At 40.3% G+C, this 27,568-nt stretch overlaps 1 protein-coding gene across 2 annotated transcripts in view; it reads right to left on the bottom strand.

The window, feature by feature from the left end:
* Positions 1-6,749: 6,749 nt before the first annotated feature.
* The window catches only part of PDSS2 (decaprenyl diphosphate synthase subunit 2), a 111,852-nt gene continuing 91,033 nt past the window's right edge, over positions 6,750-27,568 (bottom strand). For both annotated transcript variants that reach the window (XM_066179463.1, XM_066179464.1), the window contains 4 exons: positions 22,953-23,126; positions 20,715-20,846; positions 17,179-17,214; positions 6,750-8,289 (listed from right to left, as the gene is read on the bottom strand). In XM_066179463.1, coding sequence (XP_066035560.1) covers positions 8,131-8,289; positions 17,179-17,214; positions 20,715-20,846; positions 22,953-23,126 — 501 coding nt within the window. In that variant the 3' untranslated portion in view covers positions 6,750-8,130. The remainder of the gene's footprint in view (positions 8,290-17,178; positions 17,215-20,714; positions 20,847-22,952; positions 23,127-27,568) is intronic.

Below are 27,568 nucleotides of genomic sequence, written 5' to 3'. Positions count from 1 at the left end.
TAGTGGTTATTACTACAATAGAATGTGATTGAAAGCAATTACTTTTCATAAAAGTTTATGTAAGAAATACTTCTAATCATTAGGAACGTGACCACTTTTAGCAGCAGCAGTCATCTTTAAGAGATACTAGATGTTTAAGTCCTGTTTATTTTTCTGCAAAGATATCTCAGCATATTCCATCTAAAAGCTGTGTATATTGCTTGTGGTCTTACATAATGTGAGCAGAGGTAGGGACATTTGCAGTTTTTGTACTTTAGATATAAATAAAATTGTTTGATTTAAAATAAATCTTACTAATACAGACATTTTTTCTGTAATGTTCTCCCGCTAAACTCATTTTTATGAAAATAATGATGCAAGCAACTAAGTGTAATTGTAGAAAATTATTGCTAGTGATTTGCATATGAAATACACACCTTTTACAGCCTCTAGTAGCATTGTTCAATGAGCTTATAAATAGTACAGCTGAAATGCTGCAAACAAAAAACAGTTTTCGATGGGCACATGCTATGAATGAAGAAATGTTCAGACACAATGTGCAACTTGGAGAGCTTTCATCAAAACTAGCCAAGAGGGAAAAATGCCTCATTTCCTAACCACGCTGTGTTTTGGATAAGCTGGTCACATAGAAAAACCATCATGGTCCTCTGCAGAGAGTAAAGCTTTTTAAAATAAGGGTTCATATTTTTTTTCGGGGGGGGGGGGGGGGGGGGGGGGGGGAATATCTAATGTACTGGTACTTGTTGAAATTTTTCTAATAGCTTCTGCATAACATTTAATTTCCATAATTTGACATTTAATAACTGCTAAGATTTGAACCTTACAATTGAGGCCGGTCATTTACTGTAGTCATTAAAGGCATAGAAAAGTCTAGTTTTAAGATATTGTTTCTGTTGCAAGTAAAATACTCTTGTGTACAATTTTAAAACTAAAAATGATGAGCAGTGTTCTAATAATAGAGTATTTTGTGTCTTTGATATTTGGGGCAAGGGGTGAAGGGAGGAAGACAAAGTGGAATTGGGTAAAGAAGGAATTGTCAAAGTAAGACTTTTTATAAAGTTGCTGCAAAATTGCAATACACAATATATCGAAATATGCCTCAAATGGAATTTAATATAGAAAATTCTTAAAAAACAGATAGTTCTGAGAACTACAGTTTTAGTTATCAGTGGGACACCTGCCTGTCACTATTAGCCAAGAGGAATGTTCTTGTATGATGCGATCCCTCTTTTCATCTGCAGACAGACTTGCAATTTCACCATGTGAAGTCGGTAGAACTCTGCTTTCCAGTTTAGTAGGGAAACCGTCTTGTTGCACTTTCTGTTTTGGAGAAAAAGGTTGCCTTTCCTCAAGAGATGCACACCGACTAAAGCGTTTTGCAAATAGGCATGGATTTAAGTCAACTTCACGCACTGCAGGCAAGGAATCTCCTACACAGGGGGGAGCCCGAGCATTCTCCAGCTGCTTTCGGGGGCTGGGAATACGGCAGCAACGCCGGGAGCTGCGGGCAGTCACGCACAAGTGCAAGAGCACGAAGGGCTGGACAAAGGTGACTGCACGAGGCTTTGGTGTATCGATGCCAATTTGTTTGTGACCCTCTTCTCCCCTTCACAACTCAGAGCAAGCTCTGTACTGTATCTTTTTGTTTATTTTAAAGGCATTTGCTATAAGAATTTTAGCTTAATGGCCACTTTCTCTTAGCTTTAGAAAACCGGGCTTAGCCTAAAAGAGAAACACGTGAATGCTAATTACGTAAATAATTAATGCATTTGAGGGATTGGTTTCCAAAAGGTGAAAAAAAAAGAGGATAATTTAATTCAAAGACCATCAGAACAGACGACTTTCAGAACTGGAAATATTCTTTCCTTTGAACTGCTTTGAGAGACTGAAAAGCTTTAGCTCTTTATTTTTTGTAAGACACTGTACAGGTAAAAGACTTTGAAGACTACAAAGAATAAAAAAAGTTTGATGCCTCACTCTTCTGTAAGATTGAAGTAGCTGACAAGAGTAGTGACAGCCAGTGCTCTGACCCAGAAGCCACATCCTTGACAAACCTGCAGCATGGCACAGTTGCCTGAGTTAGCCTTTTGTGCTGATGAAAATTCAAATACTGTGCAGAAGAAAAAGCCACGGGGAGATCTCACCAGCAGGTGTACCCCTGAGAACACTGGTCTGGCATCCTTAGCACTGCTTGGGGCAAAAAGCACTCCCCAGCAGCTGCAGAGAATGCTTCCTTAATGTTTCCATTAAGCCAAAAAGAGCTTTTCAATCTTTTAGCTACTTCTGTCAAGTTCAACACTAAGTCAAATAAGGGCCATGTGTATGTTCTTTCTTGCCAATAAGGCAAGGCACATGGAGGGTTACATTAAGAGAAGCACAGCCAGCTGATCAGATGTGCCAGGCCATCAAATCCATGCAGTCAAATCAACATGGAAATCCCTTTCCTTCTCCTGGCCAGAGGCAGGGCCCCTCAATTCCTGGATGGTGTATTCATTACCTGATCCTTTTTCTGCTAACCAGAAGTTCCACACTGGGGTCAAAGGCAGTAGCAGTCCTTCTACACTGTCTGGGAAACAGCTCAATAGCAATCAGAGTGGTAATTCTCCTGTATGGGCCCTTTTCGGCCACCAAATTCCTCACAATTCATATACCCCAGCTTCTCCATTTGAGGCATCCCACTGCCCTGTGCTCTCCTCATGGTAATGCAGACAGAACCACACGGTGGCACACAAATGTGCACATGGTACCCTCCCCTCAGAGCAGAAAACAGCCCCTTGTCAGCCTAGATGGTGGCTGGCAGGGAGAAGGAAGACACATGGTTTTTGAATAGCTGGAATTGTTGGGACAGTCTCTCCCCAGCTGAGGCACAGGCCTGCAGGGGTGGGTGGGAGAGAAATTCCCTTTGAATTGCTGGAGCAGACTGGCCAATCTACCCACAGCTGGGGCCTTGGTGTCTGGCCAAATCACAAGCACCAGGTGCTGGCATACGATGACTGTGCTCCATGCAAACTTCCCCTGCATGGACCACAGGCACTGGATTTCATCCGGGTCTTTAGATGCCTGGTTGTTATCCAGGCTGCTGTAGATCACCTCTACCACTGCTACTTCCCTCAGAGATCGGATATTCTCAGTGGTTCTCCACTCTTGCCTTAATAGGTTACAAGACTTTCTCCAAGGGGATACTTCTTCACACTCAACACAAGCTGCCTCCAGAGGCTGATTTTTGCTCCTTTTCCAATCCTTTTGTTGGTACCCCATTCCCTTGTGAGGGATCCCAGCTGCTGGGCTTCCTTGCTCTCTAATTCCTGACTGTTGGCTCCAATAGCACAGCACTGCAGCAGCCAGCTGATAATTAGCTCACCAGGTTGATGGCTATAACATTTATGTATATACTGCAGTTTACTCAGGGACAAGGAATTGCTGATTTCTGCCTTGTTCATGATTTCTGTCTCTTTACCCTCCTGTTCTTGTGACTCTTCTGCTGCACAACAGGCTGCCTCCCCAAATCCTCCTCTGGCTCCCTCTTGGGAGAAGCTTTCTCCCTGACTGAGGCAATTGACTTCTGCTTCCATTGTTTTTTCATGACTATAGGGGTAACTGATAGAGTTGCGAGGTGAGTGTCTGGCTTAGCCAAGGTGCTTTTTGTGTGTCTTCAGACAGAGAGACCACCTCTGCCCTCTAAGGGTGCTGAAGAGTTCTTGGCAGGGTTAGGCCAGGCCCAGCACAGTGAGAGAAGTTGCGTCCCTTTAGCACAGCCAGGGCATGCTTTTTTCAAGTGTACTGTCACTTTTTCAGGATCCAGCACCTGTTTGGCAGTCAGGTCCCATACCATCAGAGGTAAAAACTGTTCTGGTTACCTTGCCACCCATGACCACACAACCTCAGGGCACATCCCTGTGTGATATTTCTAAATACTCAGTTAATCCTAGGAAAAGCTGGACACAGATTCTTGAGACACACTGATGTGAACATACTGATGACCCAGGAGTCTTCGAAATACTGAAGTCACTGTAACAAGGTAGAAAGAAACTACCCTGCAGGAGGCGAGGGGTAAGGTGCTGTTGTTTCCTCCACAAACTGTCTCTCAGACAAAAAGAGAGAAAAAGTGTAATTGTTAATTATCTCCACGAGATGGTTCCCAAAGTACTGGGACAGCAGCAGCACAGAGCCCAAATACCAGATTAGGCTCAGGGCCAGTGCTTTCATCATAGTTCTCCAAGGGAAAACACAACCAAGTGCTACACAGCACAGCAAACTGCAGAAGACAAACCCAGCCTTCAACAAGCTCTCAAATCATCACGTTTACTCTTGAGCATGACAAGGAGTGGGTAAGGGAACAAATAAGCCTGCATCGAGAGTAAGTCAACATCACGACCAGCAACAGCTAAACAAGCATAAAAGATTCCATGTACTGTGGGTTTTTAGTTCTGTACAGACAATGGATGAATACATTCCCTCGTAGAGGTATTTTCTGGGCTGAGATGAAGCACATCTGGGGTTAGATGTGCCCAACCAAGTTCAATGTGGTACATCCCACCCCTTGTACCCAGCACAGAGAACAGGGAGAAGGAACATTCCTCTTCCTCCAGCTGAGGCAGTGTGAGGCCAGAGGCAGGCAAACAAGGGGTCTTTGTATTTGCAGGACTTGCTCCTTTACTAAAAGTAAATGCAAAATCATTCAAAGAGTGTTCACAAGCAGGTGAGAGGGATCTGAGGACTGTAAAGGTAGTCTACTGAAGTGCCTCATGATTAAGGCCTATTTCCCCTTGGTATTTGCTGGTGCTTCAGCTCAATGAGTGTGAGTGGGGGCAAGGAGACTCTCAGACCAGAAGAGCTTTGTACTGAACTTACTTCCATTTCTGGAACAATTTGAGGCTACAGTCCTAAAGGACAAAAATATTGTAGGAAACTGATGCCACCAATAAAAGATGCAATTTCAGTAGATTCTTCTAAAAAGAATCCACACTCTACCCCAGAGAAGGGCAACAGTGAGAAAATTTGTGGGTTGAGTTAAAGACAGTTTCATAGATAAAGGGGGAAACAATGGAGAAAACAAAACAAAACAAAACAAAACAACCCCCCAAAAGCCCCACAAAAACAGGAAAAACAAGCAAGGAAAAAGCAATCACTAGCAGTCAATAGATGCCCAGACAATCCCCAAGCAACAGACCCCTGGAACATCCCCCATCCCCGGTTTTTATTGCTGAGCACGATCTTGTACAGCAGAGACTATCTCTGACGTCAGCTGTCCCAGCTGTGCCCCCTCCTGCCCCTTGCCCACAACCAACCCCTCACTGGGTGTCGGAGTGAGGAGCAGAGAAAGCTTTGGCACCGTGCAAGCACTGCTGAGCTCAGCGGGTGAGCAATGCTGCTTTAGTTACACATCCAAAACATGGGACTGTATAGGACATTATGACAAAAATTAACTCTATCGCAAGTGGGATGCAGTAGATCAGGATTTTTTTTTTTTAATTTTAATTTGGTTTAAAAAGCAGGTGGGACCTTGTCCTGTATTCTGTGCATCTGTGGAATGGTGCAGCAATTCCATACCGGTGATAAGTTCAGAGGAGCAGCCACCAAGATTGTCTGGTTGAGTAGCTGAGTGACTGAAGTAAATGGTGTGAATGCTTTCCTCAGACCACAGGCCTCCTTCTCCTTGACCTGCTTTAGAGGTAGGTGGGGACAAGGAACTAAGGAGACAAAAATAAGACTGTGACCAGACCAGAACAGCCCTAACGTTACACATTGCTCAGAAACTGTATGAGGTGTGAGGAGTACATTAGTACACAGCAATGACTAATTCACCCAGAGTCTGACAATACTTTGTCTGTACCCAGAGGGGTACAATACTTTGCTTGTAGTTTACCTGGAGGACACAAGACAACAAAAATTTCTGAAGAATCACAGGCAAAGACCTTAGATATAAGATTACTTGACAATAATGATAAGGGACAATTCACATTGTTTCTTCAGTGTTTTTTTTTTAATTAAGGTTGAATTATTTAAGAGCGATCAGAACATTCTGGTGATAAAAAAAAAGTAATTAATTTTTGGTGATTCCCCTTTATTGGTAACAAGTACAAATAAAACCTTGTGCTTGCGTGAAAAAATAAACAAGGTGTACCTAGTTTTGCAGCATGTTTGGTATTCCTTTCACACTGCTGAGGTGAAGTGACTCAGAATAGCTCCAGCAACCCAAGCTTTTTGCAGCCCTAAATCATTATGAACCAATTAACATAGATGTAAGACAAAGAAAAGATGATGAATGGCTCTTACTTTATGTAATACATAAAAACAAGAGCCAAAGAAAGCTGAAATATGATTCTGGTTGAACTTAGGTAGTTCTTTCATGCACATTTTTTATTAGGAGAACTTCCGGGAACTTCATGGGTAACTGCCTGGAATAAACCATGCTTCTCAGTGCTTCTCTTGTGTCTTCAGTCTTCCTGCTGCAGTAACAACAGTAACTCAGGGAGAAGTTCCAGAGTCTTGGGATGAGAGAAAATGTCAGGGCAGGCAAGAGAGAAAGTCCAAGTAAGAAGGGGTCTGCTGTTGAAGCCATTCTCCAGAACAGAGTTCTGAGTTCTGGATGCTGCTCCTAAACAAAAGTTGTGACTCAAGGTTGCTTATTATGCATAAAATAGCATGGTATAATGTGGACAGAATGTACACAGAATATTATGTACATTACACAGGATGTATTTTCAGAATATTATGTACATTACACAGTGTATTTTTAGAGGATAGAGTTTTTATTTATATTTTGCATTTGGTGGAATGCAACACACTGATCTATGATAAACAAGCTGTGCGACAGGGGGGGAGTGCAGGGGGAAAAGGAGGGAGGAGAGAATTTAACAGAAATAACTCCACTTAGTGTTTGAGTGAGGGATGTAATGAAATCTGTTTGCTGTGCTAGCTGTCTCCAGATTGGGCTGTAATTACACCACAGAAGGAAGAAAGGTAGCTGAGTCTCAATCTAGATCATTTATGTAAACTCAGCCTTCTTGTCAACGGCATTCTCAGATTGCACGCGTGCAAACCACAAAAATCATCTCCAATGAACAAAACAGAGACGGTCTCAAATTGCAGGCTTCTGATACACCTTATAAGCTGGCTGTAATTTGACTTGAAAATCCAACACACTGAGGTTCAAAACTTCTCCAGTATTTTCTGCATTTTATTCAGTGCAGTGACTACTCACAGAGGAGCATTTCTGCTACCTTTCTGCCAAAGGCTCATGTCCAGCCTTACAAATTAACATTTACTTGACTTAAATTAACACAAGCGTCACAAACATAGGAAATTATTTTGTGTAAGACTGTTGAAACAAACTGCTGGATCTGAGGGAAGGATACTCCCCCCACCGCAAAAGAGTTGGAAAAACCTCATTCTTTGACCCAGAGTAACATTTTACATAGGCACAGTATAAACTCCAGGCACTCAGTTCCCTTAACAGAGCCAAATTAATATTCGATTAAATATTTTAAAGCTCCTACTTACCATGCTTGACACATTTTCTCAGCAAGTTTCTCAAACACAGAACTCATTAGGCACAGGGTAATTTTACATTTGAATACGTAAAAAGAATGGAAGGAGACATAACTGCATGAAGACAGAGAGGGATTTTTCCCCCATTAATCCCCCAAACTGCCTTTCCCCTTGGATAAGGGCGTGTTCATTCCCGGCTTCGGCAGCTCACTCTCTCTGGGCAGGTTTGAGCGTGTTTCTCGTGACACCTGGATCTTCACACCCTTCCTTCCATCCCTCCCTCCCTCTCTCTATCCCTCCCTCTGGCAGGAAAACCACCGGCCTCCGCCCTGGCGCCGTCCCCGCTGGTGCCCAATCAATACCGACTTATTTCCTGTCCATTTGCTGAGGTCACGGAAACGGGACTCATTAATTATTTCTACCGGTGCAGCCTCAAGTGCGCTTCTGGCACGACAAGCGAAAACCGTCTGTGACCTTTTTCCTTTCCTCTCCCGAATTTTGCTGGTGGCGGCGGCGGCAGCGAGCGCGCCTTCCTCTGCCGGGATGGGCTGAGGTGATGGGAGGTGTGAGGCAGCATTGGTGTCCCCGCCGGGTTGCTTCCACCTGTGGAGGGAGAGCTGCTCCTCCCGGAGCGGCAGGTCAGGGAAACCTGGTCACGGCGTAGACAATGTTGGCCAAGGCGTCCCTGGCCTCCGAGGGAGGGAATCGCTCCAGGGCTGCCAGTGCTCTGTTTCCGTGGCAGCGGCAGAGGTCGATGGCAGAAGTCACACCTTTGCCAGCCTTGATTGCTTCCTGCAGCTGTTGGAAAACACAGGCACATCGGTGTGTGGGGCGTTTCAGCCATGCACAATTATCTCTGGGAGCACAGGGCTTCTACCGCCTCTTCCCGAGGTGAAGGCAAAGCCAAAGCCATCAGACAAAGCCCTTAAATCCTCTCAGCTGCTCTGCTTAGCTCCCCGCTACAGTGAAACTGTGTGTAATGTAAACTACGCCACCCCTTACTTCATCACCTGAAAGATGTTGGCTCTCCAAAGGGCACACTTAAATCTAAAAAAAAAAAATAAATTAATTTTTAAAATATCTGAACATTTCATACCTCAGCCACTGCCTGAGAGCTTTTGTTCAGAACTGGCAAACCAGCCATTTGCTCACACTCCTGTTTTCTGCAGTGAAAACCTGCATTTTATGAACATCCATTCCATCTCCTGCTTTTGGAAACCCGCATAGGATGACACAGGTGGAACGATTGTATTTTGTAATAGGGGTTTCTATTTACAGACCATGTGATTACATTGGTCACACTGGACAAAAGCAAATTTTGTCAGTAAATTGGTAAACTATCATACTGAACTCGTGCAAACTCCATCTTATCAGTAAGGCTACGGAATTTGACAAAGCCTTGATGATACACCGTGAGAAAGAAAATACCTTTATGGAATAACTGACATTTCACAGCAAGGTGCTGAAAAGATTTGGTACCTAAAAAACTTGGGTAAATGATTGGGTAAATTTGCTATGAAATAATACAAACAAAATTGACAAAATAAAACATGTTATTTTACCCATACCTGAACTTAGCAAAAGCTCTAAGCTTTTTTATTTTTAATCAGTATTTTTTCTTATAACAGCATCATGAGACTGTCACGAAACACTACTGTATTTTCTACTCTAAAATACAGATGTTCCCAGACCAACTCCAGCCTGATGCCTCATGCCAGAGCCTGGGAACAAAGGCCAGGTGGATCTTTGGGATTTGATTTTTCCAAAAGCATTACAGCACTTCATGATCTTTACCATGCCCCGCATGGCTTTCACAACTGTCTTACAACACCAGCTTTTTTAAAAAATGGCTTTTCTTGGATACAGGCACCTACAGTAACAAACTATATAGGCCTCCTTAAGTCATATTTTTCATCAATACACATCTCAGTGCCCAAATTATTTAAAAAATACATCAGTATGACCTTACATACCCCGTTCAAATCATATCTGTATCTATCTATACAGATATACATATCTTTTAGAAAAATCCTAGATATGACCAAATTATAAGTCACCCACTTTCTATACATACTTGCATTCATACAGAATGAATGATGCTTCTTATCTGAAAGTGGATTCATTATCTGTAGTTAAAGATGAAATTAGCTGAAAGCATATTACAGCACTTGAGTGTTCAAGTCCCAGTTCATAAAAATTTTATTCTCCTCTTCAGCTGGAACCTTCCTGCACTGTGTGCTGGAAAGGAACTTGCCCCGAGGCATAAATGCATCACATAGCTAATTCAACATGTCTTCTAATGAGTGGGAATCAGCCATATTTCCAGGGCTCTGCAGCAAAGGTGAGGATAGGTGAGATGAGGGGCTCTAGCAGCGTGCAAAGGTGTACGTTCCTCTTCTTTGAGACACAACCTTGTGGGACAGTAGAACCCACACATCTTGAAGCAAACTCTGCTGATATTCTAAAGCTTATTAAAAATGATTAGCCTAACTTCTAATACTCATGGAAGTATATACTGGCATGTAAACAGGAAAGAAAATAACTCCTAGAAAGTCTGCAAATTGGTCAAAAGCCAGAGAAGCTTAGCTTAGGCATACGCTCACATATATGTACCATGATTTTGTTGAAAGCACAGAGTCTGGAAAGGGGGAGAATCCTCACACAAGGACACAATCCATTTACACGCCTGTCTTGTGTAAGCCCTCAGACACATGCACTGCTTTGAAGCCAATACAATCGCAAAGCTCGTGTCAAACTATAGGCAAAGGAATCACTACACAAAAATCAGACTAATCCGCTGTTGAATGTTTCCCAGCAAAGTTCAAGGAATGTCAAAATGGAAAATACCTGCTTATATGGCAAGCTTTTCAGTTAGAGATCATCCTATGTAATGATCAATTTATAGCCCTCAAAAACCTACCTGTTTTCCATTCCATTTGCAGAAGCAGCCGGTCAACTCAAATGAGCATACGCAGAGGCAAAGCAGTCTTAACCAACCAGATTGCATGCTAGCTCTATCTCAGCTGGGGTTGTAAAAGGGAAAAAAGAAGTACAAATCTGGCTTTTCATAGTGGGATAGTTCTTAAAAAAATACAGGAAATAACTCTGTAACAAACCAGGCTTCAGCAGCCCTGCTGTACGTAAAAGCCCCTTAATTTAAGACTTTAGTTGTACTCTTCATTATATTACGATTACATTTTCAGACTCTCAAATTTTGAGCTTCAATAATTTTATGTAATGAACTTAACAAACTAAGGACCCAGAGGGAAAAAAAAATAAATGTATCCAGTATAGATGCATTATTTTTAAATTTGGATGGGAGCAGCTAATTTTTGCAGCAAATGAACAGAAAAGCAAAATTAACTGCTTTTATTTTTTACTTTACAAACTGTATTTAAGCTGCCTTATTAATTTATTCTAAATATAAGAATCTGCTCTTTTAGTCTCTACTTATATGGCATATTTAATTTTCTGTGTATTTCCACTTGTAGGAACAATTTAATCCACGCAACCTTCTTCAGAATGATATTCAGTAATTAAAACTGAATACAAGTCAAAACACAGATTGCTTAGCTACACTTTTCTCCAGTTGAACTGCTAGATATGCTGGTATACTGCATTTTTACTTTTAAGCTTTTGTTCAGACCATTGGCATTAAAGCCTTACTTCATTCTAGAAGTGCCAAGACTCTGAAAAAATCACCAACTGGGTTTTGGTTATTTAAATTCAGCTTAAAGAATAGTCTTGCAGTAGCACAGCCAAGTTGAGGCTCAGATGAGACGTGATCTCCTCCACAACGTATCTGTACTGTTTTGCAATCTGTGCCCTTGCAGCCTCAAAACTTCACTGAGCAAACCCATACTGGCTCTGCTTTGAGCAAGAGGCAGGACCAGACATCCCTCAGAGGCCCCTTCCAACTTCCATTACTGTATGATTCTGTGAATAAAGTACCACGTTTCTCAGTCTGTTTGTTTTAAAAAGGCAAAGAGAGGATTTCTCATTCATACCACAGAAGTGAAGGATTTGCCTTTCAGACCAACTGCTCTGGATTGCTGTTGGACAGAACAGCTGGACTGAGGGCAGCAAGAGGTCAAAGAGGAAAGCTAGGAACTGCTGGATTTTGGAGACTGAAGAACTAAAGGAGTCAAAAACTAAGCAGGTGTTCAAGTACAAAGCCAACTAATTTCAAATCTCTGCTGAGACATTTCTGCTTCATGAACCAAAGGAAAGAAGATTCCTTTCACACAGTGCTACCTGTAGGGAGCAACAAATCAGGGGCAGGGTGGGGTGGGGTGAGAAGACTCACTGAATATGTGGTGAATATTTTGGCTGTAATAGACTTTACAGGCAACAGCAGAAAGAGAGCACTGAAATTTCTGATTATTTTTTTTCTGTACTCCAACCTAGGATTAATTATTTCAGCAGCAAAATATCAAAAGTAACTCCAGATTTTTTTGATTTTGTTTTAGAAGGATGATCCTAAACCAGATAATTTGTTATCTAGTGAAATCTTTGAGTATTATGCATTCTCTCTGATCCTGAAGTGAGCTAAAATATTCTATGTTTCTGAAGTGCACAGGACTCGCTGAAACAAAAAAGAAACCCCCAAACCCAAAATCTAAATTGATCTGTGACTGACTGATGGAATAATTCTCATAATGTCTGCTGTGTTCTGCACTGGCTTTCCTAAATCTGTTTTCCCTTTTGTGGGAACAGCATGCTTAATAAGCACTGGTGTTTTAGACTGCTGAAATGTTAACCTTAAAAAGGTATCTACATATTTCATAGGTAGTAGATCAATTCTGTCAATTTTTTCCTTTGTTTTCTAAAGAAGTACTTCAGAATGTTTCAGCATCCATTCTTGTGGCTGGATGTAGGGTTGAGCTCTTCTTTCTCAAAAAACCCCTGGACAATCACTTATTTGCATCACTTCATAACATCATAGGATTTAACTTTTTTTTTTAAAGTTTTTGTTGGTTATATGCAGCAGGATATGCCAGCTGAAACTGGGACAGTATTTATTAAATTTTTCCTGAAAACCTTTTTCTCTACAAAAGGTAAAGAAATGCATCTTCAAAGTGCCCAAACGCCCTGCAGAAGCCTCCATCAGTAGAGTAGAATTTATTTTCTTTATTCATCTGACAAACAGAAAAATTTCCTTTTTGCTTCAAACTGAAACCCACACTACATATAGGATGAGATCAAATGTGGGGAGGGTTGTCCCCAACAGGAGAGGAAAGATGGCCTGCTTACAGGGAACACTGCTGTTACACAGCTCCTATAATACTCTGCCAAAAAATTACAAGCCATCCTGAGACACTGATTGATTGTACAGATTCTTTATTGTCTTAGAAGGGACATCAAAGCCTTTCTATGTCTTTCACGATGAACATAACAAGACCCATTAGCTTTTAAATCTAAAAAATGACAGTTGTGAAGACCCTTTACCCAAAAGCATAATTTTCTTAAATCCCACTAATGCAAATAGTGATCGTTAGGTGCCATCTTAGCACAGAGAATCAATCAACTTTGTATCTATGTTAAAACACGCGATGATTTTTTGCTTTAATGAAACAAAAGTTATGCTGGATTCTCACCGCAAAGAAGTGGAAAATACCCACTTGATTACAAAGGTACAACTGATTGTTGCTACTGGATGTACACCTTGATAATTCAGGTATTAATTTTAAAAAATAAGAAAATTGCTTTATCTTAATGGTTTTGTATGCTTTTGTAACAACTAACACATCTAAAAAGCCCCATCTTCATTAGATCACTGACTATGCTGTGTTTTTTATCATACATAATAACAGGAACTAATGGCAGTGGTTGCTCCAAAACAAGCAAGACAAATCTTCATGCAAAACCAACACGGGTCATAAGCATCTACAAACAACAACCCTCTGTTTTTAACTCTTTGCTGCATTTCAGGAGCAAGAAGATGAACAGCCTGTGGCCTACAGTCCATGACACACATCATGATGACTCCCTAGCATGTTAACAAAGCCATGGGATGACTGTCCCTTACACCTTGGGGCTGCAGACCTGCAGCCAGCACTGCACAGGATGGCTGCACTTGCCATGGCAGTCAGCAGTGGGGTGGGCAAGGGCAGCCTGCACCTCTGGCTGGCACTGTGCTATTGTTATTTATTAGCAGCATGGCAGTAGGCTACCACTGAGAAACCTTCTTGTAGCCAAATGTGACCTTTCCCATTTTTCTTCTCTCTTTCCTACCATATGGGAAGTCAAGACTTTAGTGCCATGCAGTGTATGAACAGCTGGATCTACCCCATCCTCACTCATCCTTTCCAGCACTCTACAAACTCAGCTCCCGGTGTTGAAATAGTGCACAATATTTAATACACAAACAAAAGAGTATGTCACAGCATACTATGCCAGACTATGCCATGCTTTCATTGCCAGTTTGGATGAAAGGCCTCTATAACAGACAGCAGAGCAAATGGACAGGGCTACAGTAAAAAAAAAATGAAGTTTTCCTATGTCCTCTCTCACTCGACTTAATTTATCTTTACTGAATATTGCATTTAGAAAAGTAACAAATCATTGCATAGCACAGTCATCGGCTGCAAAATACAAGATTGATTTCTTTATTTAGTATTATAATTTTTCTAGAACCTTGGCCAGAAAACAAGAATTATTCCCAGCTTGCTCATTTCTGCTGCTATTTGGGCCTTTGTTACACTCCTTTAACAAGCCTGTATAACGGCAAGCACCATTAAGGCCTCGACTTTAGCAGAAAATTTTTAATCAATATTATCAAGTGGTAACAATTAAAGTGAGAATCTCAATTTGTTGTTTGAGAATTACAGAGCTTATCTTGCATGAAAGGTATATGTAACATGAATAAAAGCTTGATTTAAAGAAGTCTGAGATTTTTGCCACATAAAAATGATGGGGACAGGAAAGTTGCTGTTCCTTTCAACGGCATACAAGAAATTTGTCCCCCACATCCATTGGTACTTTCCCTTTTGTTATTTGAGAAACATCACAAAAACAGCTGAAACAATTCTTTCATCTCTGGAAGAGACTTTCAAACACCACAATGATGGATCAATAATTTGTCTGGATGTAGTGTGATAGCATGGGAAAAAACAGAGTGAAACACTCAGATACTAATGTGAGAAAATATATTCAAAACGCAAACCTTAATGCTTTTGTGATATAAAAATCCTTCTGATAAAAAGATTGAGCAAAGCTGGGATGCAAAATCCCTAAAAAATTTTGCAGAACATAGTGACCTTATTGACATGACAGTCTCAGACCTAATCAAATTAAAATCAAAATTTCACTTCTATATTTGTGTCAGATACCTCACTAAACTTGCTAGTAAAATGCAGGTATTTTTTTGTCACTGAAAAAAAATCAGGGGTACCATTTTAATATAACATGCATCAAAAGAACAATTCAAAATTCTTAAGCAGTCTCAAAAGTGAAATAAGTCTTTTGCCTTTTAAGGAGGCATGTTAAATGTGTGGATCTCCATTTCTCAAATTTACCTTCATCATTTGAATTGAAAGTGCAGCAAGCAAGATAAAACTGTCTTAAGTAGGCTAACAACTTTTGTGTACATATATTTATGAGTTTAACTAAAGGAATAATATTTTTATCTCAATTAAGTGGCACACTAAAGTTCATAATAAAAACTAAGAGAAGAAAAAAAATTGAAACTTTCAAAAGTTCTACAGCTAGTTTTGGTGATCTTTGCTTTTACAAAATTAAAGGGGAGATATTTTGAAGGCTCAAAGAGAAACCAACTCCCAGATTTGATTAGGAACTGTATCAACTGAATGGAAAGATGAGAAGAGACTGTGATGCTGAGCAGAAAAGACTGAGCAATGTGCAAAGCACTGTTGATGCAAGAGAAAAGACAACACAGCAAAAAGCAAAAAAATAAATATGAATTTGTACAGCACAAGATGCCCTCTAATTGGCTGCGTGCATGTGCTGGTCAAGTCATTCTGGTGGAGACAGCTACAGGCTCCTGAGTTCATTTAGCACAGATATAACTAACGACCACTTTCACTTCAAGCCAACATAGAAAAGAGGGACGTGAGAGCCTTGGTTTCTGAAACTGACTTCTTAAAAAAAAAAAAAAAGCTGACTGTTGTTTGAACTCACAGAAATCATGCAGACTTTTTCACTATCATTCACCTCATAATATCTGTGCTTGTGCAAGAGATAATGACCCAAAGCCAGCAAATATCATGTGCCTTCTGGCAGAAGTCAATTGCTCAAAATACAAAACTTGAAGGGCTTTGTCTTCTTCTTCACCTTTTATTCAAGTGTCCAAGTTGCTTAAGCATAATGTAAGTTTTAAAATTTCATGTGAAGGATCCAAGACCTGAAATAATTTCAGTCAAAATACAAAATACTCTGACAGATGTTTGGTTTAATAAAGCAAATTTAGATGTTTTCTTTCCCCTTTGCCTTTTTTTTTTTTTTCAAAGTATGGAAATGACACTGTGTGGATCACAATTATAACAATTAAAAGGAGAAAACTCATTCTGGACTTGCCAAAGTAAGTAACCTAGCTTAAACATTCACAGAAGTGTCCCTGAGACACATCTGAATAATAAATTTGGTGCTCTCAGTGGTGATTTGGAAGAAAGAAATTTGATACAACTGGTGTAGAGAACAACCTAAAAGCACAATGATTTTAAATAGCAAAGTAAGTTGAGATCCTTCTGACGTTCCAAGAGAAAGGAAGGGCAGAGAGGTTTTTTAATAATCCAAATTGCAGTTTTTCTTAATACAGAATAATTACAATAATCTGACCTGTACTTGTGTGTTAGCCTTCCATATGAGCAGCAATCAGTCAGAGCTGTAACGCTCCTCAGGCCCCACTTCAAGAAGCAATTCTCAATCATGCCTGTGGCTCAGTAATTTATATATTATTTCCCACTGATGCTGGAGATAACTGACTGGACTTCATGATCTGCTTAAGACTCAGAACAAGTCAGGCTCATGCTCAGTGAGCTGGGGACACAGTGTCATCTCTCTCAACCACAAGCGTGCTGTGCTCCAATATTTAACCAGGGGAACCTTACCAGCCATCTCCTGCAGCCCTTTAAGAGTTTTAAGGTGTCCCAGCTACTTCCAGTACAGCTACTTAGTTCAGGTCTGCCTTTATTAGAGAGAAGTAGCAAATACAGTGCTGTAAAGCTAAAAGTTGTAATGGGGACTGGAAGAAACCAAATTATTGTAGGTGTACGTTTTTTAATAAATGGCATGGAACTAAGGAGAGATTAAAAAAAAAATAGCAGTGTACTCTACCAATAGAGACCACTGACAGGATTTAACCTGCAAATGACTCCAAGAAAAGAACAGACAGCAAAAGCCATCAGAAGCCTGGTTTGAAAATTGAGTTTGGGGAAGTAAATGGGAGAAATGATAGGAAAAATGATTATTCAATAACTACATTATTAAATTACTATTATTAGATACATTAATAAAATACTATTAATTAATAGCTACATTGTATAGTTATAGTACTGCTATTAATAGCTTTTTAAAATCAAGAAATTGCACAAGCCATTCTCCCTCCCTTCATATACACACACAACTTACAACCTAGCTTTAATAAGAAGTTTCTCTCAACTGTCAAGAATATTCTTGAAAATATCTTAAAAAAATATTAAAAATGAGATATAAATGTAATTTACCAACCTTCTTATAGTCCACAATGTTTCCTTTTCCTTGTGCCTTAAAAAGAAAGAGATTTTATATCAGACACTACATACTACAAACTAGAGTTGCAAGAATAAAGAATGCAATTAAATGAGCTACTACTTTAAACATAACTTACTTTCTTTAGGAATCTGACACAGAAAACCCTAAAATACAACCAACTGTGTTACCAGCTTACACTACATGGTTCTGTTTCAGATGAGAGCTGCAGATATTCAGTGTAATTTTTAGGCTTTTTTATTATGACTTGTAGTTAAACATTTGGTGAATCCAAAATGTTTTGGTCTTAAGAAATCTTGCTGTTTGCATTAATTAATCTCTCCCATGAGATTCTGAAATAAACTAGACTTCCTATCAGCAATAACAGGATTTACTTTCTTTAAAAAAAACTCTCTGTATACGTACACTGACTTGCGTGAGGCAATAGTCTAGAGCTCCCAAAAGGAGCTCTTGGACTCTGTCAGAGCTGTTACACCCAGCTTAGAGGAGCTTTTGATTTAAGTACCAGCATCACCTTTTCAGTAAGTGACAGATAAATACAACCTGTAACTCTTACCACATACAGAAAGAAATACAAGATGTAGGCAAATATGTCGTCCGACTTCCTGAATTTTGTCACAGAATGATGTAGATGTCTTTCTCACTTGGTGGCAGTGCTCTGACAGAACCAGAACATTAGCACTTAACCAACCTGAAAACCCTTCCCTGAGATCTGATCTGGATGGGCCATTATCACTTCAGCTCTTCTCTTTCCAGCTTCATTGAGGGAAAAAAACCCTCCTGTTTCTTTCTCTCTAGCTTCCTCAAGGGAAGACCCCAAACCTCAGTTCTTCTGCAGTGTGTCTCCTGAAAAGATGTAGATAACCTCTCCATGTCCTCCGGGGACTTAAGAGATCAGCCCAAAGGAACAGGCCAACTGGGATAACGAGAAGAGCTGAACACTATGAACACTGAGGAGGAACACTATGTGGCAAGCACAGCTTCAAAGAGATGTTGCCAAGATGGCCCAGACTTGAAAAATTAATTAATTTTTTTGTAAAGGAGGAAAGAAATAGAGAAAAGAACTGATGAGAGACTAAACAAACTGAATATGAAGGAGAACAGTAGATAACAGAACTGTTTCCTCTGAAGGAGAAAAGGGATTTGTGCACAAAACCCTTTTGCTTCTCTCTTCAGTCTTCTCAGAGCCAGCTTTTCTGGAATGCATTTTAAGAAGACAGCCTGATAGCATTTGGGAGTAGCAAAACCACTGCCAATTACTGCTTCCTTATTTGTATATTGCCATCTTCTTTGATTTGTCAACTTTTATTCACCTGATTGATCTTACAGCTTCTTCAAAATATATCTAGTAGTTGTGTTGTGTATTAGAACACCAGAAACATGTTCCTTAACAAGTGATTGCCTATATGCAGATTCACACTGCAGCAGAGAATCTGACAACGTGTTTGAGGAAGATGCTGTTGAGCCGCAGCAATACCAGGAAAGGTGTGCTCAGTGTGCCTCCTCCTGTGCTTATCCTCATTACCAACAGCAAGAATATTTTCTCATGATTTGCGCCTGTCAAGCATTCAAGTCAATGGCTGTTGTGCTCCTCCAGGAAGCAACCTCATCCAATCTGACTCCTAAGCCTTCTTTACTACAACTGCACCATTGCTTTTTTTCTTTTTTTAATCCTCACAGTTGTACTTTGGCTCTCTAACTTTTTCTGACCCTCATCTCATTCACATAGATTTTTTTTTTACCTTTTACATCAGACTTGCTCAACTGGTTAAACTTCTGACAGGGCCTGACTGCACTGCATGTGCTTTACCTATTAAAACCATACAAATGACACTGCACAAGGAGGTGACTTATGAGTGTACCCTTCCGAGCGCTGCCAGTGTGAGGAAGTCTCTGGTTTAAGTGCTTGGCCTACACTGAATGTCACATAATGAATGTGACTGTGGATGATATCTCTAAGAGCTTGTAGTTAATCAAAGATAACTTTCCTCTCTACACCAACACAAGTCAAGAAAGGCTCCTGGACTTGGTGTTCCATATCGTAGTTGGTACTAGTGGTAGCATAGTAAATACCATGTATAAAGTATGGGTGTAATAAATAAGTGTATGAGGTACAGTAGTACTAGTAGATAGCACATAGTTTTGCATAGTACATGTCACTTGGCACCTCCACCCTTTTCACACAGAACAGCTTCATTGTTTCTAAAATGCCCATTTTTGGTTTGAAACTTTAGTAAGCAGACAGACGGCACTCCTGGAGTCCTGCAACCTCCTCTAGATTCTGCAGATGGGAAATTGTTTCAAAGCTTTTATACACTGTGCTGTGGAAATGCCATTATTTTCCAACTGCAATAATCCAAATCCATTTACATTCAACTCACATATGAGCCTTGCGTTGTGACGGTTGAGTTCCAAAAATCCTCATCATGCTTTATGAACTACCAGTCCTTAATTCCAAAGTGACAATAGATTTGCTTCATTTTAAGCAAATGAAGCTTATTCCCCCACTCTGTGCCACTGTAGGACTGTAGATTCTGCATAGACCTCCCAAAATTTCATGGCTGAAGAGATCATGCCTCTTGCCTGCAGTATGTGAAGGCAGGTTAGAGTGCAGAACTAGGCAGAGGTTTAGACTCTGCATCCTGTACCTGATTCCTGATTTCAACCCAGCAGAGAAAAGAGGCACCAGCAAGTACATCTTGAACGAATATGTTTGCACAGAGCCAGCATCTTATTGAAGGCAGCAGCCTTACTAACAAACTGTATAACAACAAGCATGAATTTCCAAATGGCAGTCATCATTGTTGTTTAGACAGACAAAACATGTCCAACTGATGCAGGAACTCAACAGAATGCTTAATTTTGGCCATTTTGGTGCTTCCCCCTCCCCCTTTCTCTACTTGCTGTCTTTTACAGTTATCTACTTGTGCTTCAGCAACATCCAGGAAGCTATTTATGGACCTGAATCCTGCTGTGGTACATGACAGTTACCACATAGTTATTTTATTCTTATTGCCTTCCTCATGTAAAAATTAGAGGAAAAGAATAGGTAAATAAGAGAATTAGGAACAAGGGTATCAGACAGCTAGATCTCAAAACTATTTTGTGGTGGTCAGAATATTTCCCCTTCCACTGAAAATTACTCCTCCCAGCATCATGTTGGGAGAAGAAAATGTGTGCCTACCTTTCAACCACTGTGATGGTTGAAGCTCTCTGCTTTAAGCTGCCAGTGAAAGTAGCTTTACTAAGATGTGGGACTGCACAAGCAGTGCAGAGGTACACACATATGCTCCACACAAATGAATCTGCCTGTTACACTGATACACAACAGTGTGACAGAGCTTGACTGTCAGGTCCCTAAACTTCCCCTTGTTTGGATGAGAGAGGTATTAAGTACTGGAGAGCATAGGGAAACCTCTTGTTAATTTTTAAGTTCCTTTGCAGATTGCAAATATAGATTGGAAGAAATGAACACATGGCAAAACCAGGAAATTCTAAACAGTGCTTTATTTTACCTCTCTAATCTGTTTAAGCCATGCATCCCTTCCACGGAATTCCTGATGAAGGATTGCAGGAGCAGAATTCAAACTGAAGGCTATGGCGTCACTAGAACTTTCTCTAACAAACGGCTGCAGGTCCGAATGTAGCTGAAAAAGAAGAACACATACACACACAAATGCAGTTCCCAGGAACAGTTGATACATATCCACCCACTCCTCAAATTGAGGTCCACATCCTGATTCTACACCTACTCACCACTTCCTACTTTGACATTTGTACTCTAGTTGCACTTTTTCAAGTTTGGGGGAGGGATAGAAAGATGTTGAAAGCCTTGCAGTCGTGGAAAAATGTGGTAAAGAGAAGCATGTAGAGAGTCTGCAAAGACACAGATAAAGGCCAGCTTGCAGAGCTGGGCAAGCCATGGGACACAGCCGGGTAGGAGACTGTGGAGTGACAAGAAACTGAGAAAATATAAAGGAGGGAATGATCCAGTCTTTGGTGGGAAGAAGATCAGGTTTTAATCTGTGCAGCGTACTACATTTTACTTTTGAGTACCTGAGGAAGCAGATACAGTATGACCTTCCTTCTGACAAAGCTAATGCTACATAGCTAGGAGCTTTCTATGAAAATTACGCAATCCTTAATACACAACTATGTGCCAATGGTGAGTGTATTAATATTAAAGCATACACAAAATATTAAGGATATAACTGCACTTGAAGTAATTTACTAGTAGAATTGTACCTAGTAATAGCCTATAGTGGCATTTCTGTGGCAGTAAAACTGTGCTTTAGAAAACCACTTCCTTCTCCTGTAGGAACTAGAAACTACATAAATCAACTCTGCTGAAGCAGATGGGAGGTCTGTCTGCCTGTCTCAAGCTACATCTAACCTCACAAGTGATGCAATACAGCAGAAGCAGATCTGTGTTTTCCTCTGGACTAACTCTAGGTGCAGACTCAATGTCTTCTAGTGGAGGTCAGAGACCTTGTCCAGGAAATGCTATTGCTGTAGAGGTGTAGGGTGCTCCTGTCCAGATGTGGTGACCTCCCTCCTCATCTTCTAGCTGCCCTGTACGGAAGTTCCCTCCACAGCAGGTTATTCAGAGGGGATATGGCTCAGCCCATGCAGCTGCAGACAATTGAGCCTCACAGTACAAACCTCTGCATGGCAGCAGACAAGACCCAACACATTATGCACAGACTGGGGAATGAGAGGCTGGAAAGCAGGGCTGCAGAAAGGGACCTGGGGGTCCTAGTTGATGACAAGTTGAACATGAGCCAGCAGTGCCCTGGCAGCCAGGAGGGCCAAGTGTGTCCTGAGGGGCATCAGGCACAGCATTGCCAGCTGGGCAAGGGGATTGTCCCGCTCTGCTCTGTGCTGGGGCAGCCTCACCTCCAGTGCTGGCGGCAGTTCTGGGTGCTACAATATAAGAAAGGCATTAAGCCATTAGAGAGTGTCCAAAGGAGGCTACAAAGATGATAAAGGGCCTTGAGGGGAAGCTGGATGAGGAGCAGCTGAGGTCACTTGGTGTGTTCAGCCTGGAGGAGACTGAGGGGAGACCTTATTGCAGTTTGCAACATCCTTGTGAGGGGAAGAGGAGCGGCAGGCACTGATCTCTTCGCTGTGGTGCCCAGTGACAGGACCTGAGGGAATGGCCTGAAGCTGGGCCAGGGGAGGTTTAGGCTGGATATTAGAAAAAGGTTCTTTACTCAGAGAGTGGTTCGGCACTGGAACAGGCTCCCCAGTGAAGCTGTCACAGCACCAAGCCTGAGAGAGTTCAGAAGTGTTTGGACAATGCTCTCAGGCACAGGGTGTGACTGTTGGGGATAGTCCTGTGCAGGGCCAGAAGTTGGACTCGATGGTCCTTATGGATGCCTTTCAATTCAACATATTCTATGACACGTTTCCTCCTGCAACTCCTGTTAATGAGACAGTGGATTTAGGAATAATGTAGGAGCAGAGGAGGTAAAGTTTAAGCTGGTGCAGAAAGATGTGCTAGAAGGAAGTTAACAGAGCCTTTAATGTAATGAGCTCCATTGCCAGGAGTGCGATTTTGGTAGTTCACAAGCGCTGTTCATACCAACAGTTTCTGCAAACATCTCCCTCCATACAGCGAATTTCTCAACACTCACCTGCTGGCTAAAGTCTACAGCATAAGTCATGTAGTATACAACAGAGCTCATGGGCAACACATCTTACAAGCCTTCCCTTCTACGTTCAAGTTCCCAGAACAAAAGGAAAAGGTGTACCTTATGACTCATAGACATATGCTTCCCATACTGGAATGCCATGTCCTGGATCTCAGCGCTGTGCTTTGCTAGCTCCATTGCAGCCTGGCAGCTCTTTGCCAGCAAGGCACTGTGTGACAGGAAAACCTGCTCCTTCCACCTAGATATGCCAATATCATCTGTGAGGCAGTTCTCCTGAAAATGAAACAAAGGCTAACATGAAAACACCAAAACCACATGTGTCAGCTCACAGAAGTTAATAGTGCAGCATGGGTGAGTAATGTGTGGTAAGTAACAAAACAAACAGAACTCTGGGTGCCATGGTGCCAAATAAGTTCTGTTAGGGATGAATAGAGGAAAGTATCAAAATAAATATATTGGCAGCTTCAAACAAAAACCTTTTCCATTTTCTTCTCAAAAAGTATAATGAAAATATGTGGAGCTGTCAACAGATTCAATATAAATCTTTTGTTAATTACTGTATCATCACACTGAACATTAACAGCCAACTATAGCTCTCATGAGGGACTGGGGAGAAAAAAATCCCCACAACCAAAACTCCAAAACAACCCCAAAAAGCAATGCCCCCCTGCCCCAGAGTACACCTGCACTTCAGCCCCTTCCCAGTTACCAAGAACCAACAATCCCAAACAAACTTGGGAAATCCCTACAATTTGTCCTTTGTAGTCAAGAAAAGAACTAATAGGTGTTGAAAATTCTATAGACTGCACTGAAAAAATGAAGGGCTGTGAGAGAGGACTTGTAGCTCTTCTGCTCCCATAATAAGGGTGAAGAGTGACTGAAGGTGTTAAAAAATAAATAAAGTTGCGATTTAGAAGTGTCAGGGATTAATTAACTTTCTCAGGGGCTGATAGAGGCATCTCAGTTATGCCTCCACTGAACCTTACCACCTTGACTGTAAGGTCAGAGATGCTCAACCTATCTCAAAATCTTTTGTACCTAAAGTATTTATTTGGATTACTTTCCACAGTGTCTTAATTAACACAAATCAAATACTTTGTCCCAAAATCCAAATTCAGCTGCCATTCCTTTGACTCATAAGGTGTTAATATGCCACTAATTCACTCATGTCTTAAAAGCTAGACATTACTTTAATCTGTCTCACATGCTGTCATCCCTTCAGGTACTCTCTAAGGAGGGGGGCTGGGGGGGGGAAACCCAAAACCAGAAAAGATCACAGCTGTTTTGCATAGAAAAAATAAAATCAGTCATGAGAAGCTACAGAAAAAAAGAATTAAAAGCACAAAAATGTTAAAAATGTTGTAATTTCTCAGTTCAGCTAAATCTGTAACATAGAGTAAGCCAAAAGATATTCTTTAAAATAGTAATATAAAAACCTCTCTCATGAAACAAACCTCTTCCCTCAAAGTGATGTCAATTAATTTACTTAGAAATGAGCAAGAAGTAATACTGTGTGACCCTATAGTTTTCTAGCAAGATATTATCTGTCATGAAATCAGTAACAAATGAAATAGGATCCATCCGTTCAGCTCTAATTTTCCTCCCTTATGGATATCACCCAGAAGTGCTGTGTTACAAGGGAGAGGATAATTTGAGACTAATGGAAAAAGTAGGAGAATTCTGCAATGCCAAGTAACACAGAGCTGTATCAAAATGCCTTTGCTTTCAGACATACTATTAGGTTATACAAGGAAAGTGAAGAACAGAGAAACCACATGTTTGCTATTATGCATATGACAACTTACAAAGTCAAGCCTAAACTTTCCTCTGTTTCTGTATTTTTGTTTTAATATCTTAACTCAGCCCAGAGCATGTGCAAATTCCCATGACTGGCAAAATGTCAAAATGAGCATTTAATTCAAGTAGTTTCCCATATATCAAGTCTCTTTTTTTTTTTCTTTAGATATAGGTCAATTTATTTTAAATTTAAAATCAGGAGCTGTTGGAAGACGAAACACAATCTTTTCCTTAACAACCAATCTGCTCAGTGAAAAAACAGTATTTACTAAAATTCGCTGGATGATACTGAAAATTGGCAGTGATTTTTATAATCGTTTGTTTTGCATCCAAATAAGAAAAAAATACTCTAGAAAGGTATCCGGAAACAATTTTGAAGCTAACGAAACCTTTCAGAAGACCCATGTTGAAAATTATTGCTTTCTGGAGCCTTTGAGCAGCAAGAGAAACGCAGACATTATCCAATATCAACTGAAGGGACTGAAGAAGCTTAAACAGTCATTGCAACTCAATGTATAGAAGAAAATTAACTCTATGATTTGTTACAAAAATATATTCCTAAACAAGTTTGAATTTCATTAACAGGATTGGAAATGATGGCAGAAAAAGTTACTGCCCACTACATGAACATTATGTAAAAGCTTCAAGCACCTAAAATGAGCATCTAACTTCAAAAAACCCACAAGAATTGAACACATATTTGAAGATTGAAATCTTGAAAACATAAGTATTGTAGATCTCCGGACTACAGAAACAAGACAGTTGTAAAAAGGCATTATGTCCATATGGATATGCTTTAGCATATGAACTTGCATGCCAGAACATAGCTGATTTTAATCACAGAACCTCTTATGACTACACACTCCTAAAGCTTCTGCTGCTTAAGACAGAGGCAGACACATCCTTTCTTCAGCAAAATTTTCCAACAATGCCATTTTTTCCCAAGCTTTAACTCTCATGTTATACACAAAGTGTCTACCAACCACACTGCATTCTTACAAGGGTATGTAGGACAATATCTAAACACAATTTTACAAACATCAAAGGAAAACCCAAACTAGTTCTAGAGAAATTTTCAGTGCTTTGTAAGCTTTGTTTTGTTTTGTCAGCCGTGGGTATAAAAGTGGACATTAGCTGGCCCAGAAGGCTCCTAAGACTTTCTTATAAAAACCTTTCTAAAGTCAAATGAATTCTAGTTGTAGTTGACAGTGCGCAGACATTTGATTAACTAATGTCTGTGAACTGACCTCATTCACAAACCCTGTCACCAAGAAATGGGTGCAGATCACAAGCACCCCTGATGCTGTCAGGGAGGCACGTGGTGGTGGATGAAGAGAACTGAACCCCTGACCATCACTGGAAGAAAATAGGCAACTCCAGAGACAGTGTGCATAATGTCAGCATGAGAGCACAGGGAAAATATCCAAATCCAACTCTGTTGATTATCATTTCCAATGGGAAATGAAGAACAGCTGAGGGCACTCCCATTTTACTATTGGCAAGGTCAGTTACTGCTTTGTTAGAAATTGTCTAGTTGAAATTTTTTTTTTTTAATTAAACTACTTCCATAACTGTGTTTAAAACAATCACCTCAGGAAACAAAAAACTTTTAGAAAATGTAATTGGAGGACAAAATATGCAATCATAAGGAAGGGCAGCTCTTAGTGACAGTACCAAGGATCCCCACTACAAAAGCAACACTTACAATAGCACAGTTTGATTTATGTCACCAAAGAAGATTCTTATTTGAGGCTCAGCCAAAAATGTATTAAGGAAATATGAATGAAAAACATGTCTTAAAAGTGCACAAACCCATTTGCAAAACCAAGAAGCAGCAGAAGTTGGAGACTTTAAACTTCAGCTATAGTTTGTAACAGAGCCCTTCATTTGTTTCCGTACCGTGGCAGCTCTTTCTTAACCATCTGCTGTTGCACAAAATGATCCAAATGTCTGAATCATTTATATCAAACATTAGCTCACTTCTCAATGGGCAAATAATCCACAGACCAACATAGAAATAATTTCACGTTGCATATTCAAAGTTTTAAATTAGGTAGTTCAAGAACTTCTATTTTACATAAATAAAATCCAATGCAACTATGAATCACTCTACCAGTAGCAAGACTCTGTAAAACATTTCACACATGGTTCACATAAGCTTTCAGCAGATGTATTCATACTTGCTGAACATGACAGGGCATGTTTTATTGGTCTATTAATAACTGTCTTCGCTGCTTTTGGAGGAACAAGGGTGTGTGGAAATGGGTCAATAAAGCAAGCTACTGACTACTTTTATCATGACACTGCAGAAAAACAACACCCGGGTTTAAAAGAAAAGTTTGTAAACTTATCATAAAGATAAATATCTCTTCACATCTGTTACTTTTAAATCTCTCTGGAAAAATTTAGTATTTAAAAGAACAAAAACAGTAAGTAAATAACACTTAATAAATGGCCTTCTTTCTAGCGATGCTCTTTTTCCCCCAACACATTTTCCTATTCTTTTCACAGATGCTCTTTACTCAAATTCCTTATTTTATGCTTTTCTTTTGTCTTGCAACAAAAACATTTGTTTAAAAAAAGTGAAAACTCTGGCTCTGCTGCCCTGCTAAAAGGTGGTTTACCTGACCCAAAATATATTTGATTTACCTCCTATAGTAAAATTATAAACAAATCCATTACTTATAATACAGACTTAGAGCAGTCCAGTTGATGGACATGTGCAGTATTCCAAAACATTACCCCACAAAGCAGGGCCAGGGACAAAACATCAAAGAAGTATAGGCACAGCTCACTGCATGCAGCCCATCCTTTCCCAGAAAATAAACTAATTTTCATTTAAAAACCCTAGAGTGGTCTAAAATAAATACTTGTTAATTCACTGCTTGATACAACAAGTACTTGCTACTAATGCCTTT

Source organism: Chamaea fasciata, unplaced genomic scaffold (genome assembly GCF_029207755.1).
Source record: "Chamaea fasciata isolate MVZ Bird 193981 ecotype frontalis unplaced genomic scaffold, bChaFas1.0.hap1 SCAF_3, whole genome shotgun sequence".
Lineage (NCBI taxonomy): Eukaryota > Metazoa > Chordata > Aves > Passeriformes > Sylviidae > Chamaea > Chamaea fasciata.
Note: the sequence above shows the minus strand (reverse complement) of the source record. Positions and strands in the feature narration are given on the sequence as shown.